This window comes from Dicentrarchus labrax, unplaced genomic scaffold, assembly GCF_905237075.1.
Source record: "Dicentrarchus labrax unplaced genomic scaffold, dlabrax2021, whole genome shotgun sequence".
In the NCBI taxonomy this organism is placed as follows: Eukaryota; Metazoa; Chordata; class Actinopteri; family Moronidae; genus Dicentrarchus; species Dicentrarchus labrax.
Window position 1 is genome coordinate 13,041,677 of NW_026136723.1, and position 10,348 is coordinate 13,052,024.

The following is a 10,348-nucleotide window of genomic DNA, read 5'->3' on the forward strand; positions in this document are numbered from 1 at the left end:
TGCAGAATGAAATACAGTACAAATGAAGTCTGAATCAACTTTATCAGCATTGTAGACCTATATGCCACTACTGCATTTACTCAGATCAAAGTCCTATGATGTCTACACTCCCTCTACTGGGCTGTTACAACAATGCATGACTGTTGTGTTTATCAAGATGTGTTACATGTCAAGGCCCAGCAAAGAAGTGCTGGCCAAATTCAACACAATATGAAATAATCAATTAATATTTAAGAAGCAAGTCTTGTTTTTTTTCTTCAAAAAAGACAATTTATTCATCCATTAACAAGTCATAAAAGTATTTTCAAATATTTTTCTAAAAAAAAAAAAAAAAAAAAAAAAAAAACACCCTGTCTACAATTCAAAACATCCCTTACTAACCTCAGTACAGCTTCAGTGCAAATAAAAATATACATAGGAGATATTTAAGAATTCAACATTATAAATGTAGGTTTACTATACATTTTTTAAAACAGGGTTGTTGTTTTTTTCCCCAAATACACACCAAATTAAATGACCATGATATAAAGCAATTATATTTAAAACAATGTCAAAGGGAGTTTATGAAGTTAACAAAAGTAAAACAAAGCTTTTAGCCCTTTGAAAGATAAGAAAAGCAAGAGCTCCATGGAGTATCACAAACAAGCTGATACACTGATGACCAAACAGAGGCGAAGGCGGTCAAGTATATGTACAGGGCATCAGGGCGCAATCAGTGGAGTTTGGGATTCTGAAAGACAATTCAACAGCTCAGGGTCTCGGTCAGAGGACTCAAAGAAGCGGAGGGAGCTTCTGTGCAATGTAGTGTCCACGCTTACTCCCAAACCCGACGATGAAGAGCTTCTGTGGGGAAGACGAGGGAGGGAGTCAATTCAGGGAATAGACATTCAAAACTGCTCTTAAAAAAAAAAAAAAAAAAGTGCAAGTGGTTTTGTCCAAGCTCGTACCTTTCACAGTCAGAGTCACAGCAGGCTTTGTCCTCTAATCTACCGATGTAACCGCTGTTGGAACGCTGGATGGCTTCAGCCACTGTGTACCTGGTCTTACCACGAGCACACCTTTCGATCTTTGTGATGCTGAGGTTTGACTGGAGGAACAGATGGAGTCGACTGTCTGATAACGACAAAGGTGCTTGAAGAACACTAGAGGAGGACGGGGGTGGGGGGTGGGGGGGGTATTAAATGATACAATGTCAACCGGTGAACTTACAAAAAAAACATTTAAAATAGTGTGGAAAAGGTCACTTAAGTCTAAGAGTGCTCTTGCTTTCAGCAGATTAATTCTTAACAGCCATTTTGGGGGTGAAAACAATACCACTAGGTGGCAATGCTATTGCTGCCATTGCTTTAGCTGCAGAGCTACTCACTTTTCTAAAAATTCCTGCATGCCCTTCATCCTTTGTGAGACCTGCTCTTTGTTCCTTAGACTGAAGAAGGGGTTCCAGGGCGGCAACTTGGGTAATTCTCTGGACAGAGAACAACAAAGCAAATGAACTTAGAGAAAATGTATTGCATATGGAATGTTATTAATGAAAAAGTGTCAATTTATGATATGAATCTGAGGTATGAGCATACATGATGAGAGCATTCTGTTCCAGACAGTGACGCAGCCAAACAAACTCACTGTAACGGCGCCTTACACAGGAGGTCTTCTTTCGAAAACACATGCTATTGGTCTAAAAGAAAAAAAAATAGAAATAAAAATAATAATAAAAAAGGGGACAACAATTCAATAGACTTCTCACATAAACTTGAATACAAATATGATCTAAATCTAGAGCTTCCCTCCCACAAGAGGCACTTACATGTAAATAGATCTCATAGTCGACGTGTGCATGCCAGAGGTCGTCTTTAACAAGCCTTGGATCCCGAACACAAATGCTGATAAACTCCTAAATTGAAAAACCAAGATTGACTCATTTGAAAAGAGGCTGTAAAGATGCCTGTGTGTAAATCCAGTTGTAAGTGCAAAAATTCAAGACAGACAGGAAAAGTGAAGGAGCACGCTTGATCACTTACAGTTTTTGACAGGTTGTCTAGCATACTGTCCATAGTGGGTACAAAAACCTGCCAGAGAGAGAACAAATAGAGCTTGTTGCATTGAAAATGATCCCTCCAACTTTCAAATGTTAGGTAGTAATTAAATTACGAAAGTAAATTACGAAACACTAATAACCAATCCAGCATCCAAAGTCCAATGTTTTCAATGCAGTCTGTTTTGTGAAGCATGGGCCTGGTGATTAATACTTTAAGCACTCAAAAGAACAAACATTTGGAGCTGATGCAGCATAAAGGGGAACAAAGGGCAAGTAGGTGGATTTAGATTGAGGGGGGAGAAATCTTGACTTAAACAACAAAAACACCTTAATATGGACTCACACATACATATAAACCAAAACACAGTTGGAAACAGCTCTTTGCCCATTCACTGAATAACAATGGCTATCATGATGAAAGTTTGCCATTACATTTTCAAGCAAAGCAAAATTGTTGAAACATAATTTTCTTCTTAGATCAGTGACTGCATGGGATAACTTTTCCTTAACATTCTGCAACAGTGTTCCTTCACATGACAGACATATCTAAAGGCTTTAGCAACATGCTGAATCATCTGCTCTTTAATGAGAGGCATGCCATTTACCAGCAGTCTAAGCAGAGCTAATCAATCAAGTCCAAAAACATTTGCAAACAAAGTCCTGAGTTCTTAACAATTTGTTCATGGTAGCAAGGAAAAATGTTACTGCTGTTTAAGGAAATCAATAAACTGGGCCAAATCCTCTGGTCAGATAGGAATAACAAGTGAAATCTCAATGAATATAGCAACTTACATTTTTCCCAACCACTATAGGTTATTTAATACAATCACATTTCTTTGGGCAGCATTATGCACAACTAGTGCACTAAGTCACCAATTTACAACCCCCCAAAAAGTAACCTTCTTGTCTTAATCAAGGTTCATAAGGCCGGACTGAAACAAGGCATTAACATCTGCAGAACCCAAGCAGGCTATGTCCTAAATAGCCAACCAAATAAAAAAATAACAAATGAGGTCCTGACATTTTTCAGGTACTATTAACAATAAAAGTAGTACAACTAAACTAGATAGCTAGTGACTAACTACCATTCCTTGTCAAATAAACAATTATTTAATAATTATCCAACTAATTGTTACAGGTAGAACATTGCTGTAGACATATTGACAAATTAAGGTAAAGAAAATCTAAAGTTTCTCCTGCCTATGGAAGAAAAATATCTGCAACAAATACGCAAAACATCAAGATCTGATTTAAATTTTAATTATAATGTGATCCTACCTTCCCTCTTTTTACTTGCCGAGCAGTAATCCGGTGTTTGTGAACAACAGGAGCAGCTCAGTGGAGTGGCTTGAGGCTCAGCCCTGCCTGGACTCAACTAAAACGAACTGTTGACCACTCAGTGGGACCTCACCCTCTGTGTTTGATCACGTCTTTTCCGCTGCGGGAAGGCCACATCGTTGTAAAAATATACACCAAATAAAAGTCTGTAAAATAATAATTTTAAGTTGTTCGACGGAGGGACAACGATATCCCGCTCGCAAGAGACGTCACAGCTGTGTCCTCAACGCGCACCTGTCCCCAATTCACTTGGTGCGATCAGTTTAAATGGTCTCACCTGGTGGGAGGAAGCCAGCTAATGGTGATGTCGTGGAATCATTATCAAAAATATTGACGTTTTCTTATACATGACCTATTTAGGTTCCATGGCCTAACCTAAAAACAACCCTGCCATCTCAGGAAAAAGCTGCTATATTATTGTCCATCCAGTATTTCCACTTATACAATGTTTATCTAAATTAAAAAAAAATTTCAGATAAAATAATAATAATAATAATAATCCTTTATTAATGGTATAGTGAACATCCAACCTAGACCTTTCACTCACGACTGTTGCTTTTGAAGACTGAGGGAATGTGCCCCAGCATTAACATCCAAACATACATTCACACAGTTTAAAACTACCACTTGCTGGAGTCTGATTCCAGTAGGCCTATAATAAAATCAATACTTCAGAATCTCATGTTTGGAAATAAAATTTTCAAATTAATGTTAAATGTGAGGGTTGAAACAATGTTAAAATTAACTGAAAAACAATTATGAAAAAGTACCTGTTTGCAGACTTCATTTTTGGTGTCCAGGAATCATGACCTACATTTTTTAAGAATCCAGATTTTATTGGATATCTTTGTTGTATGTTGACATTTTCACTCATTTTCTCACTACAATATCTGTTACCCTTTAACCCTATATTCTTCCAGTTCCATCCTCCATTGACATGTAACAATTATATTCACATTGAACCATTAGAGAAGACAAGAAATGTCATAAAAGTAAAAGCCACAGTGATAACAACTCTTTCCAGTCCATGACTAACACTTTAAGTCTATAATTATATACAATGAAAAAGTGAAGCTCAGGTTTTGCGGTAACGGTAAGACGAGTACAGCCACTGACCACCTTGCTGCAAAGTTTGAAATATACAGCTGCAGCTAGTTACATTTGGCAGGATGCAGTGTGTTGCTGAGGTAGTTTGTTGACACTGGGCGGCACAGTAAGCATTTCTCATAAAGGAAAAAAGAGGTAATTAAAGCACAACACAGCAGCAACAGGCCTTACGGTCCATTTAAAACCATTTAAAACACACAGGACAGTTTCACTCTCAATTCAGCCGTCTCTCATATAACTTCTACATTGGTCAATTTCTGTTATCAATCACTTTTACTCTTTCACCAAGTCTGATACCAGCAATGTTACTCTCCTGACACAGAGTAATCACTGACAACCTTCAATATCACCACCATGGAAGGAATAATATCACTGTGTGCACACATTGCCAGCAATAAGACATGAGAACAAAATCAATGGGTTCTTACCAAAGTGCTCCGAGGTCTATTCCTAAGTGCTTTCCAGCCCAGGAGTGGAGGTAAACACCACTAGTGGGAGGTGGCCTTAAATGAATACTACTCTTTTTCAAGTGAAGGTATTAAAGGGAGGCTAAGGTCTGCTCATTTGCATATAAAGGTATCTTTATCTTTGGTCAAGTCAGCAGATAACACGTCCTTTCATTGACTGCTATTCGCTTTCAACGTGTTATGATTGGCTACAGCAGAACAGTTTTCTTTGGGCTTAGCTAATCTAATTGTCTGGTTATGGCTATGAGTGCAATTTAACAAGTGCTGAAGAAATAATTGACTACTCTGGACTATAGACAAGCATCATGTGCTATACACACTAAGGCACAGATAACACCCATGCATGTCCACACAAAGTCCTTTCCTCCACTCATATTGAAATTTAAAAAGAGGCGTTTTTGGTTATTATATTTCATGCAGCAACATGAAGAATTTACTATGTAATTAGAAGTGCTTGATCATGGATTGGATCTTGTTCTACTTGTAGAGCTATCATGTGCATTTGTGTTGTGAAGTTGTGGTGAGATGATCTGAAGACATTAGCATACAAGTGATTATGCTGGCCTGATTAGAGGTTTGACTTAATCAAGGTATTCCAGATTTAGGCTGCCCCATGAAATGTGATAACACTCTAACTCTAAAATAACACTTTTTCTTTTAAAGCTACTGCAGGCCTACTTTTACATGGGAACTTGTGATTGTTTTGGTAGGACTCCTTTCCAGTAGATCTTTAATGTAGGGAGAATTTAATAGCGTTCAGCTTTTTCTTTTAAGCACTCAACATAATGAGATAAAAAAGTTAATTTAGAAACATTTTTGATACCATTTGCAAGCTATTTGGAAAAGACCCTTACTGGCTGTTTAGGAGTGTCTTGAGGGATGTTTCTATAGAAACTGAAAACTCAACACTAAAGCACAAAGGTCCAAAGTCCATTTCCCATGCCCTAATGCCAGTCATGAGACTATTCTGCTTACTGTTGCAGAGGCAGCCATGCCATCTGGATACATGGCCTGAGAGACCCATCTCAGCTGTTAGAGGGAGTACTGAGGAGTTTCTGAACTTTAATGATGTTAAAGGGTGTCACCCCAGATTGGCAGATTTACTCAGGCAAATGTAACAATGCCACAATGGAAGGTATTCTGGTATAAATGAGTCCTGCATAGAAAAAATTCATACAAATTAAAAGCAAAAGAGGGATTTGGTCTGATTATACTACTGGGTAATTGAGCTTCTCATTTTATGTACAAATGAACTGATACTTTAAGACTAAATAGTGGAATAAAACTACTATACATATGCAGACCGGACACAGATTGAGGTGAGCTAAAGTATGTTCCCACCACAGTGACTTACCTGATGAACATCATTTGACTCTTCAGTATTGAAGCTTTTACTGTCATGTGCAGCAAATGACAACAAAAGGAAATCATACTGGCCCATCAGGAGTTTTAGTTTGTATTTTACCTCTAACGGTAAAATACAAACTAAAACTCCTGATGGGCCTGCTTAAACATTACATAAACTAAACAGGGGGATTTGGTCACATAAAACCTTTATTAGAACTTCAAATTAATATTTACAGTAAGAGTATACAAAATGCACTTTTAGAACAAAACATTAGCACTAGTGTGGAAAAAAACAAAAAACAAAAATCAGCATCTTACATGAGATTGAGATGGTGATACAAGAAGTGGTCAACAGCTTGACAGACCAAAGTAGCCATTTAGAATTTACAAAATTTGACCAGGAATGAATTTGGGTGGGTGTTGGGTTCTATCAAAGAGTATAGTTCCTAAACTGCCATCACATAAATCATAATATGATAACGGAAGACTTCATTATACAGCACAACACCATCACCAACTCCCTTACAATCAGTTCAGCTAATATGTACAACAACATAGCTCTCCTTGACTGCCACACAATGTGAGGGTTGAAACATCTCCAAAAAGAACTAAGATAGCTAAAACTAGAAGGCAAGCCAGAGGAGAAAATTCAGTCCTGAGGAAAAGGGCATAGGTGGTGCAAAGGACTGCAGCAACCAGAGGGAAGTACTACTGAGCTTCATCCTCTGGACAGGAATGCCATGTCAGTCTCTCCTCATAGAAGGAAATGACCACCTGAGGGCAGCGAGTGTTGGCCTCACGAGCAGGGACCAAATCTGCTTCATCTGAGTCTTTCCTAAAGAAGAAGAGGAAGAAAAACATTACAGCAACTGCAGACCCTGATTACTACAAACACACAAGTTTTCATCTATTCAGCTACAACACAGTCAACGATCATCACAAGTTATAATAGACTTCCTGATAAAGGATAATAAAGGTTTCAAGTGCAGAAAATTAAAAAAGGATGACAGTTTGTGCAGCCCTCCCTTTTGAATCTTTCCTAAATATGAATATTTCCTTTTGTACTCACCATTTCATCAAGAACATCAACTCCCCGCTACTGTCTGTTGCACCAATGATCCGTTCTGGGTCGAGGTTCCTAGCAAAGCCACGTGGTTTCTCAGCCTGTAAGTGGTGCCAAATGAACACATGAGTATATGCAAGAAACTGGAACAGGTATTAATGATTTTGTTTTCCCAGATGATATAGAGCAACTTTGAGCCTGACACCATAATGATTGCTTGATCCAAAGCTCTCTCCAGGATAGGTTTAGTAGCTGCTGCATTTCATTTCTTACTTGGATATATTTCAGTACATATCATGGAATAAGGTAATGTTTTCATAAAACGTTTTGCCATTTATCTTTTTCTAAATGTGAGATATCATCCTCATGTGAAGAATTCACACTGAAAAAATTCAACTGTCTGGAAGTATGTAAACCTAAGTGAACTTACCACATCTTTCTTCTTTGCTTCCGTCTCTGGCTCATCTGTTGATGCCTTTCTCTTAACAGGAGCAGGCTTCTCTTTAACGTTCTTCTGTGCTTCCAAAAACCCGGAAATCAGCTCTGGGCAATCCAGGTTCTCCTCTGGTTCCCAAGTATTGTCAGCACTAAACGAGCAGGAGGAGGGTCAGCATTTGCATCTCAGAACATCCCTCAAACACAGATCTCCATCGATACAGGTGCAAACAGTATGGTCGACTTTAAAAACTAACTTGTATGCAGAAAAGCAGCCGATTCATGCAACCAAAGACTATGGACAAAAACATAGTACGACCCCATACCAGGGAAGCACTTCCAGCTCTGCGGGTGTCCCAGGAAACTCACTCTGTGAATCCTTTCCACTTCAGGAAGAATTCTACTTTCCCATTGACAATTCGCTGGTCAAGGACCTTTTCCACAACAAATTCCTCAGGTTCTTCCTGCATCTCTTGTGAATCCTTCTTGCCCTTGGTATTCTGCTTCTTTCCCATGTTGTGCACTGAAAAGGAGGAGGAGGAGGCGTGAGATAACTTCAACTTCAGCTTTTTGCAATGCCACCTTAAATTCCACATGTACATGCATAAAGCTACTACTTCTATCCACATTAAGTTGAAGGTAATAAAACAAAGCCAACATGTCCCAAATCAAGCACAGCGTAGGGGGCCGTAAACAAATTATTTGTGATAGCTGACGTTACACGGTAATGCACACGGACATGGCAACGCGTACAAACCAATAATATTATAATAAGTAGCAGCTCAGCTATGCGTTGTGCAAAACAATACACAAAGCTAGTCAAATCATGAAATGGCGTTATGTACGTTAACGTTAGCCAGCATGCTAACAGTACGTTAGCTCATTTTATTTCAGGCCTGGGCGGTAGATAAAATTCCCTTGGCTTTATTGTACCACCTGCATTGTTACGTTGATTAACAAAGAAGCTTGGTGCAGAGAAACAACTTAAAGCATAATAAGCTAGCTAGTCGTATAACATTAGCAATTTCAAAAAGCTAATTATATTTTACGCAAGGCTCGTAACGATAAAAATACTCAAATGACATTTAAAGGCCCCAGGATACAACTAAATCCTGGAGAAGACACGTCTACCTTAAACTAGCTGGCGCTAATGTACTCAAAACAATGCATTATAGTACTGAAACACAACACTGACAATGTATGCATGTAAACAAGCTAAAATAGTATAGCTAGCTAACACAGTTGGAGTAACGTTAACATTATAGCTCACTCTTTCTGCGAAAACTGCGTTCCTGCTACAAGGTCCAACTTGGAAAACAAAGCTAGCGTTAGCTTTCCTGTGTCAGGCAACAACATTTACGGTAGGTGTTGCATGATGCAACGTTTGAAATAATTCATTTATGCATACGCACCCTAAAACCAACAGGAATTGCTCGGCTATGCCTCCTTACCACGCGGTCAGCCTTCGCTTTATCTCTTGTCTGCAGTACTGCAGGGCAGGCGCCAAAAGCCCTGGGTGACTACGGAAGCCAGGACGGACAATGCGCTTCGCTCTTTACTGTTGTACCTCGTGCTATACCGTCTATGGCCTCGTGGTTAGGTGATGTTAAGGTTTGCCCATCCGTCCTTCAAAGGCTGCGACGTGGATGTATACCTACAAGGTCTAAAGCTATTTTAACTAAACTAAACTAACTAAAGTGTTCGTAATACATTATTTTGAGCAAATGTCATAAGAGTGCATTAAAAATAAAGAAAGTTAGCTTGTGTGTACCCTTTCATTTTCTGGTTGTTCAAACACAGGTAGGTGTGCTCTTAAAACAGTGGGACAAGAATGAGACAGTCTTGGTTGTTTTTTTTTTTTTTTTTTTCAGAAATCAGAAAAAAAAAAACAGGGTCTGCAAGAGCATTTCAAATTCCCTAAGCAAAATCATACTAGCAACATTCAACAATCATCATGCAATCAAAAAACATTTTCCCCCAGCAACAAAGAAAAACAGTTTGAAGTTTATACAAACAGCAAAGTAACCTCTAGGTCAAACCAGAAAATTAAATACAAATTTATGAAAGACTAGAAAAACAAACAAAAACGTAATGAGTCGCACATATTAACTACTTCTTGCACCATTCTCCATTTGAATCACTTACTGACTCATCTGGCTGTGTAAAGTGGTGTGGCCATGAATAGGATGGCAACTTCTACTAAATACTTAATTTAACTCTCAGATAATCTCAAATATATAAAAAGCAACATCCAAAACAACATTCAAGCCTATTAAATAGAGTTGGTGATTGCATTTTTTTCAGTAATGGGATGGTTAAGGTCCATATAGGGCCATTTTAATAATGAAGAATTTGTAGTTACGAGTGCACTTAAGTTCCCCTAAAAAGGGTATTTTTTATTTAGCCAAAATCTATAACATAAACTAAGGCATGAGGTAGAATATAATTTTGCCAAAACTGTTGAACTGTGAAATGAAAGGGTAAAGCAAAATTGGGCTTGAAACTAATTATTCAATATTATTTTATAACATAATGGTAGCCTCTTAAAAACATTTT

General features: G+C 38.2%; 2 protein-coding genes across 8 annotated transcripts; both read right to left on the reverse strand.

Annotated features, from left to right (window-relative positions):
* Positions 1-244: 244 nt before the first annotated feature.
* snx10a (sorting nexin 10a) lies at positions 245-4,965 on the reverse strand. 5 transcript variants are annotated; one of them, XM_051391238.1, is made up of 8 exons: positions 4,909-4,927; positions 3,314-3,473; positions 2,019-2,066; positions 1,805-1,891; positions 1,575-1,675; positions 1,367-1,465; positions 948-1,142; positions 245-843 (listed from the first exon to the last, which is right to left on the reverse strand). In XM_051391238.1, the coding sequence occupies exons 3-8, from the start codon at positions 2,049-2,051 to the stop codon at positions 702-704; spliced, it is 657 nt and encodes a 218-aa protein (XP_051247198.1). In that variant the 5' UTR covers positions 2,052-2,066; positions 3,314-3,473; positions 4,909-4,927; the 3' UTR covers positions 245-701. The 5 variants fall into 5 exon arrangements, with proteins under 5 accessions (XP_051247198.1, XP_051247199.1, XP_051247200.1 ...); XM_051391239.1 differs by lacking the exon at positions 4,909-4,927 and adding an exon at positions 4,144-4,160; XM_051391240.1 differs by lacking the exon at positions 3,314-3,473 and having other exon boundaries at positions 4,909-4,965.
* Positions 4,966-6,483: 1,518 nt separating this feature from the next.
* Positions 6,484-9,354, reverse strand: cbx3a (chromobox homolog 3a (HP1 gamma homolog, Drosophila)). Of its 3 annotated transcripts, XM_051389938.1 has the most exons (6): positions 9,205-9,282; positions 9,063-9,100; positions 8,162-8,315; positions 7,788-7,944; positions 7,364-7,458; positions 6,484-7,129 (listed from the first exon to the last, which is right to left on the reverse strand). In XM_051389938.1, coding segments are annotated over exons 2-6 (534 nt in total). In that variant the 5' UTR covers positions 9,064-9,100; positions 9,205-9,282; the 3' UTR covers positions 6,484-7,002. The 3 variants fall into 3 exon arrangements, with proteins under 3 accessions (XP_051245898.1, XP_051245900.1, XP_051245899.1); XM_051389940.1 differs by lacking the exon at positions 9,063-9,100 and having other exon boundaries at positions 9,244-9,354; XM_051389939.1 differs by lacking the exon at positions 9,063-9,100 and having other exon boundaries at positions 9,205-9,341.
* Between the last annotated feature and the right edge of the window lie 994 nt (positions 9,355-10,348).

Bases quoted from the DNA above. Each gene is read 5' to 3' on its own strand.
- snx10a (XM_051391240.1), bottom strand. From the start codon at position 2,051: ATGGACAGTATGCTAGACAACCTGTCAAAAACT. The intron at 1,892-2,018 runs GTAAGTGATCAA...TTTTCAATTTAG, and splicing joins TAGACAACCTGTCAAAAACT to GAGTTTATCAGCATTTGTGT. The intron at 1,676-1,804 runs GTAAGTGCCTCT...TTTTTCTTTTAG, and splicing joins ACTATGAGATCTATTTACAT to ACCAATAGCATGTGTTTTCG.
- cbx3a (XM_051389938.1), bottom strand. The intron at 7,945-8,161 runs GTGAGTTTCCTG...CTGCTCGTTTAG, and splicing joins AAGTGGAAAGGATTCACAGA to TGCTGACAATACTTGGGAAC. The intron at 7,130-7,363 runs GTGAGTACAAAA...CTTCTTCTTTAG, and splicing joins TTGATGTTCTTGATGAAATG to GAAAGACTCAGATGAAGCAG.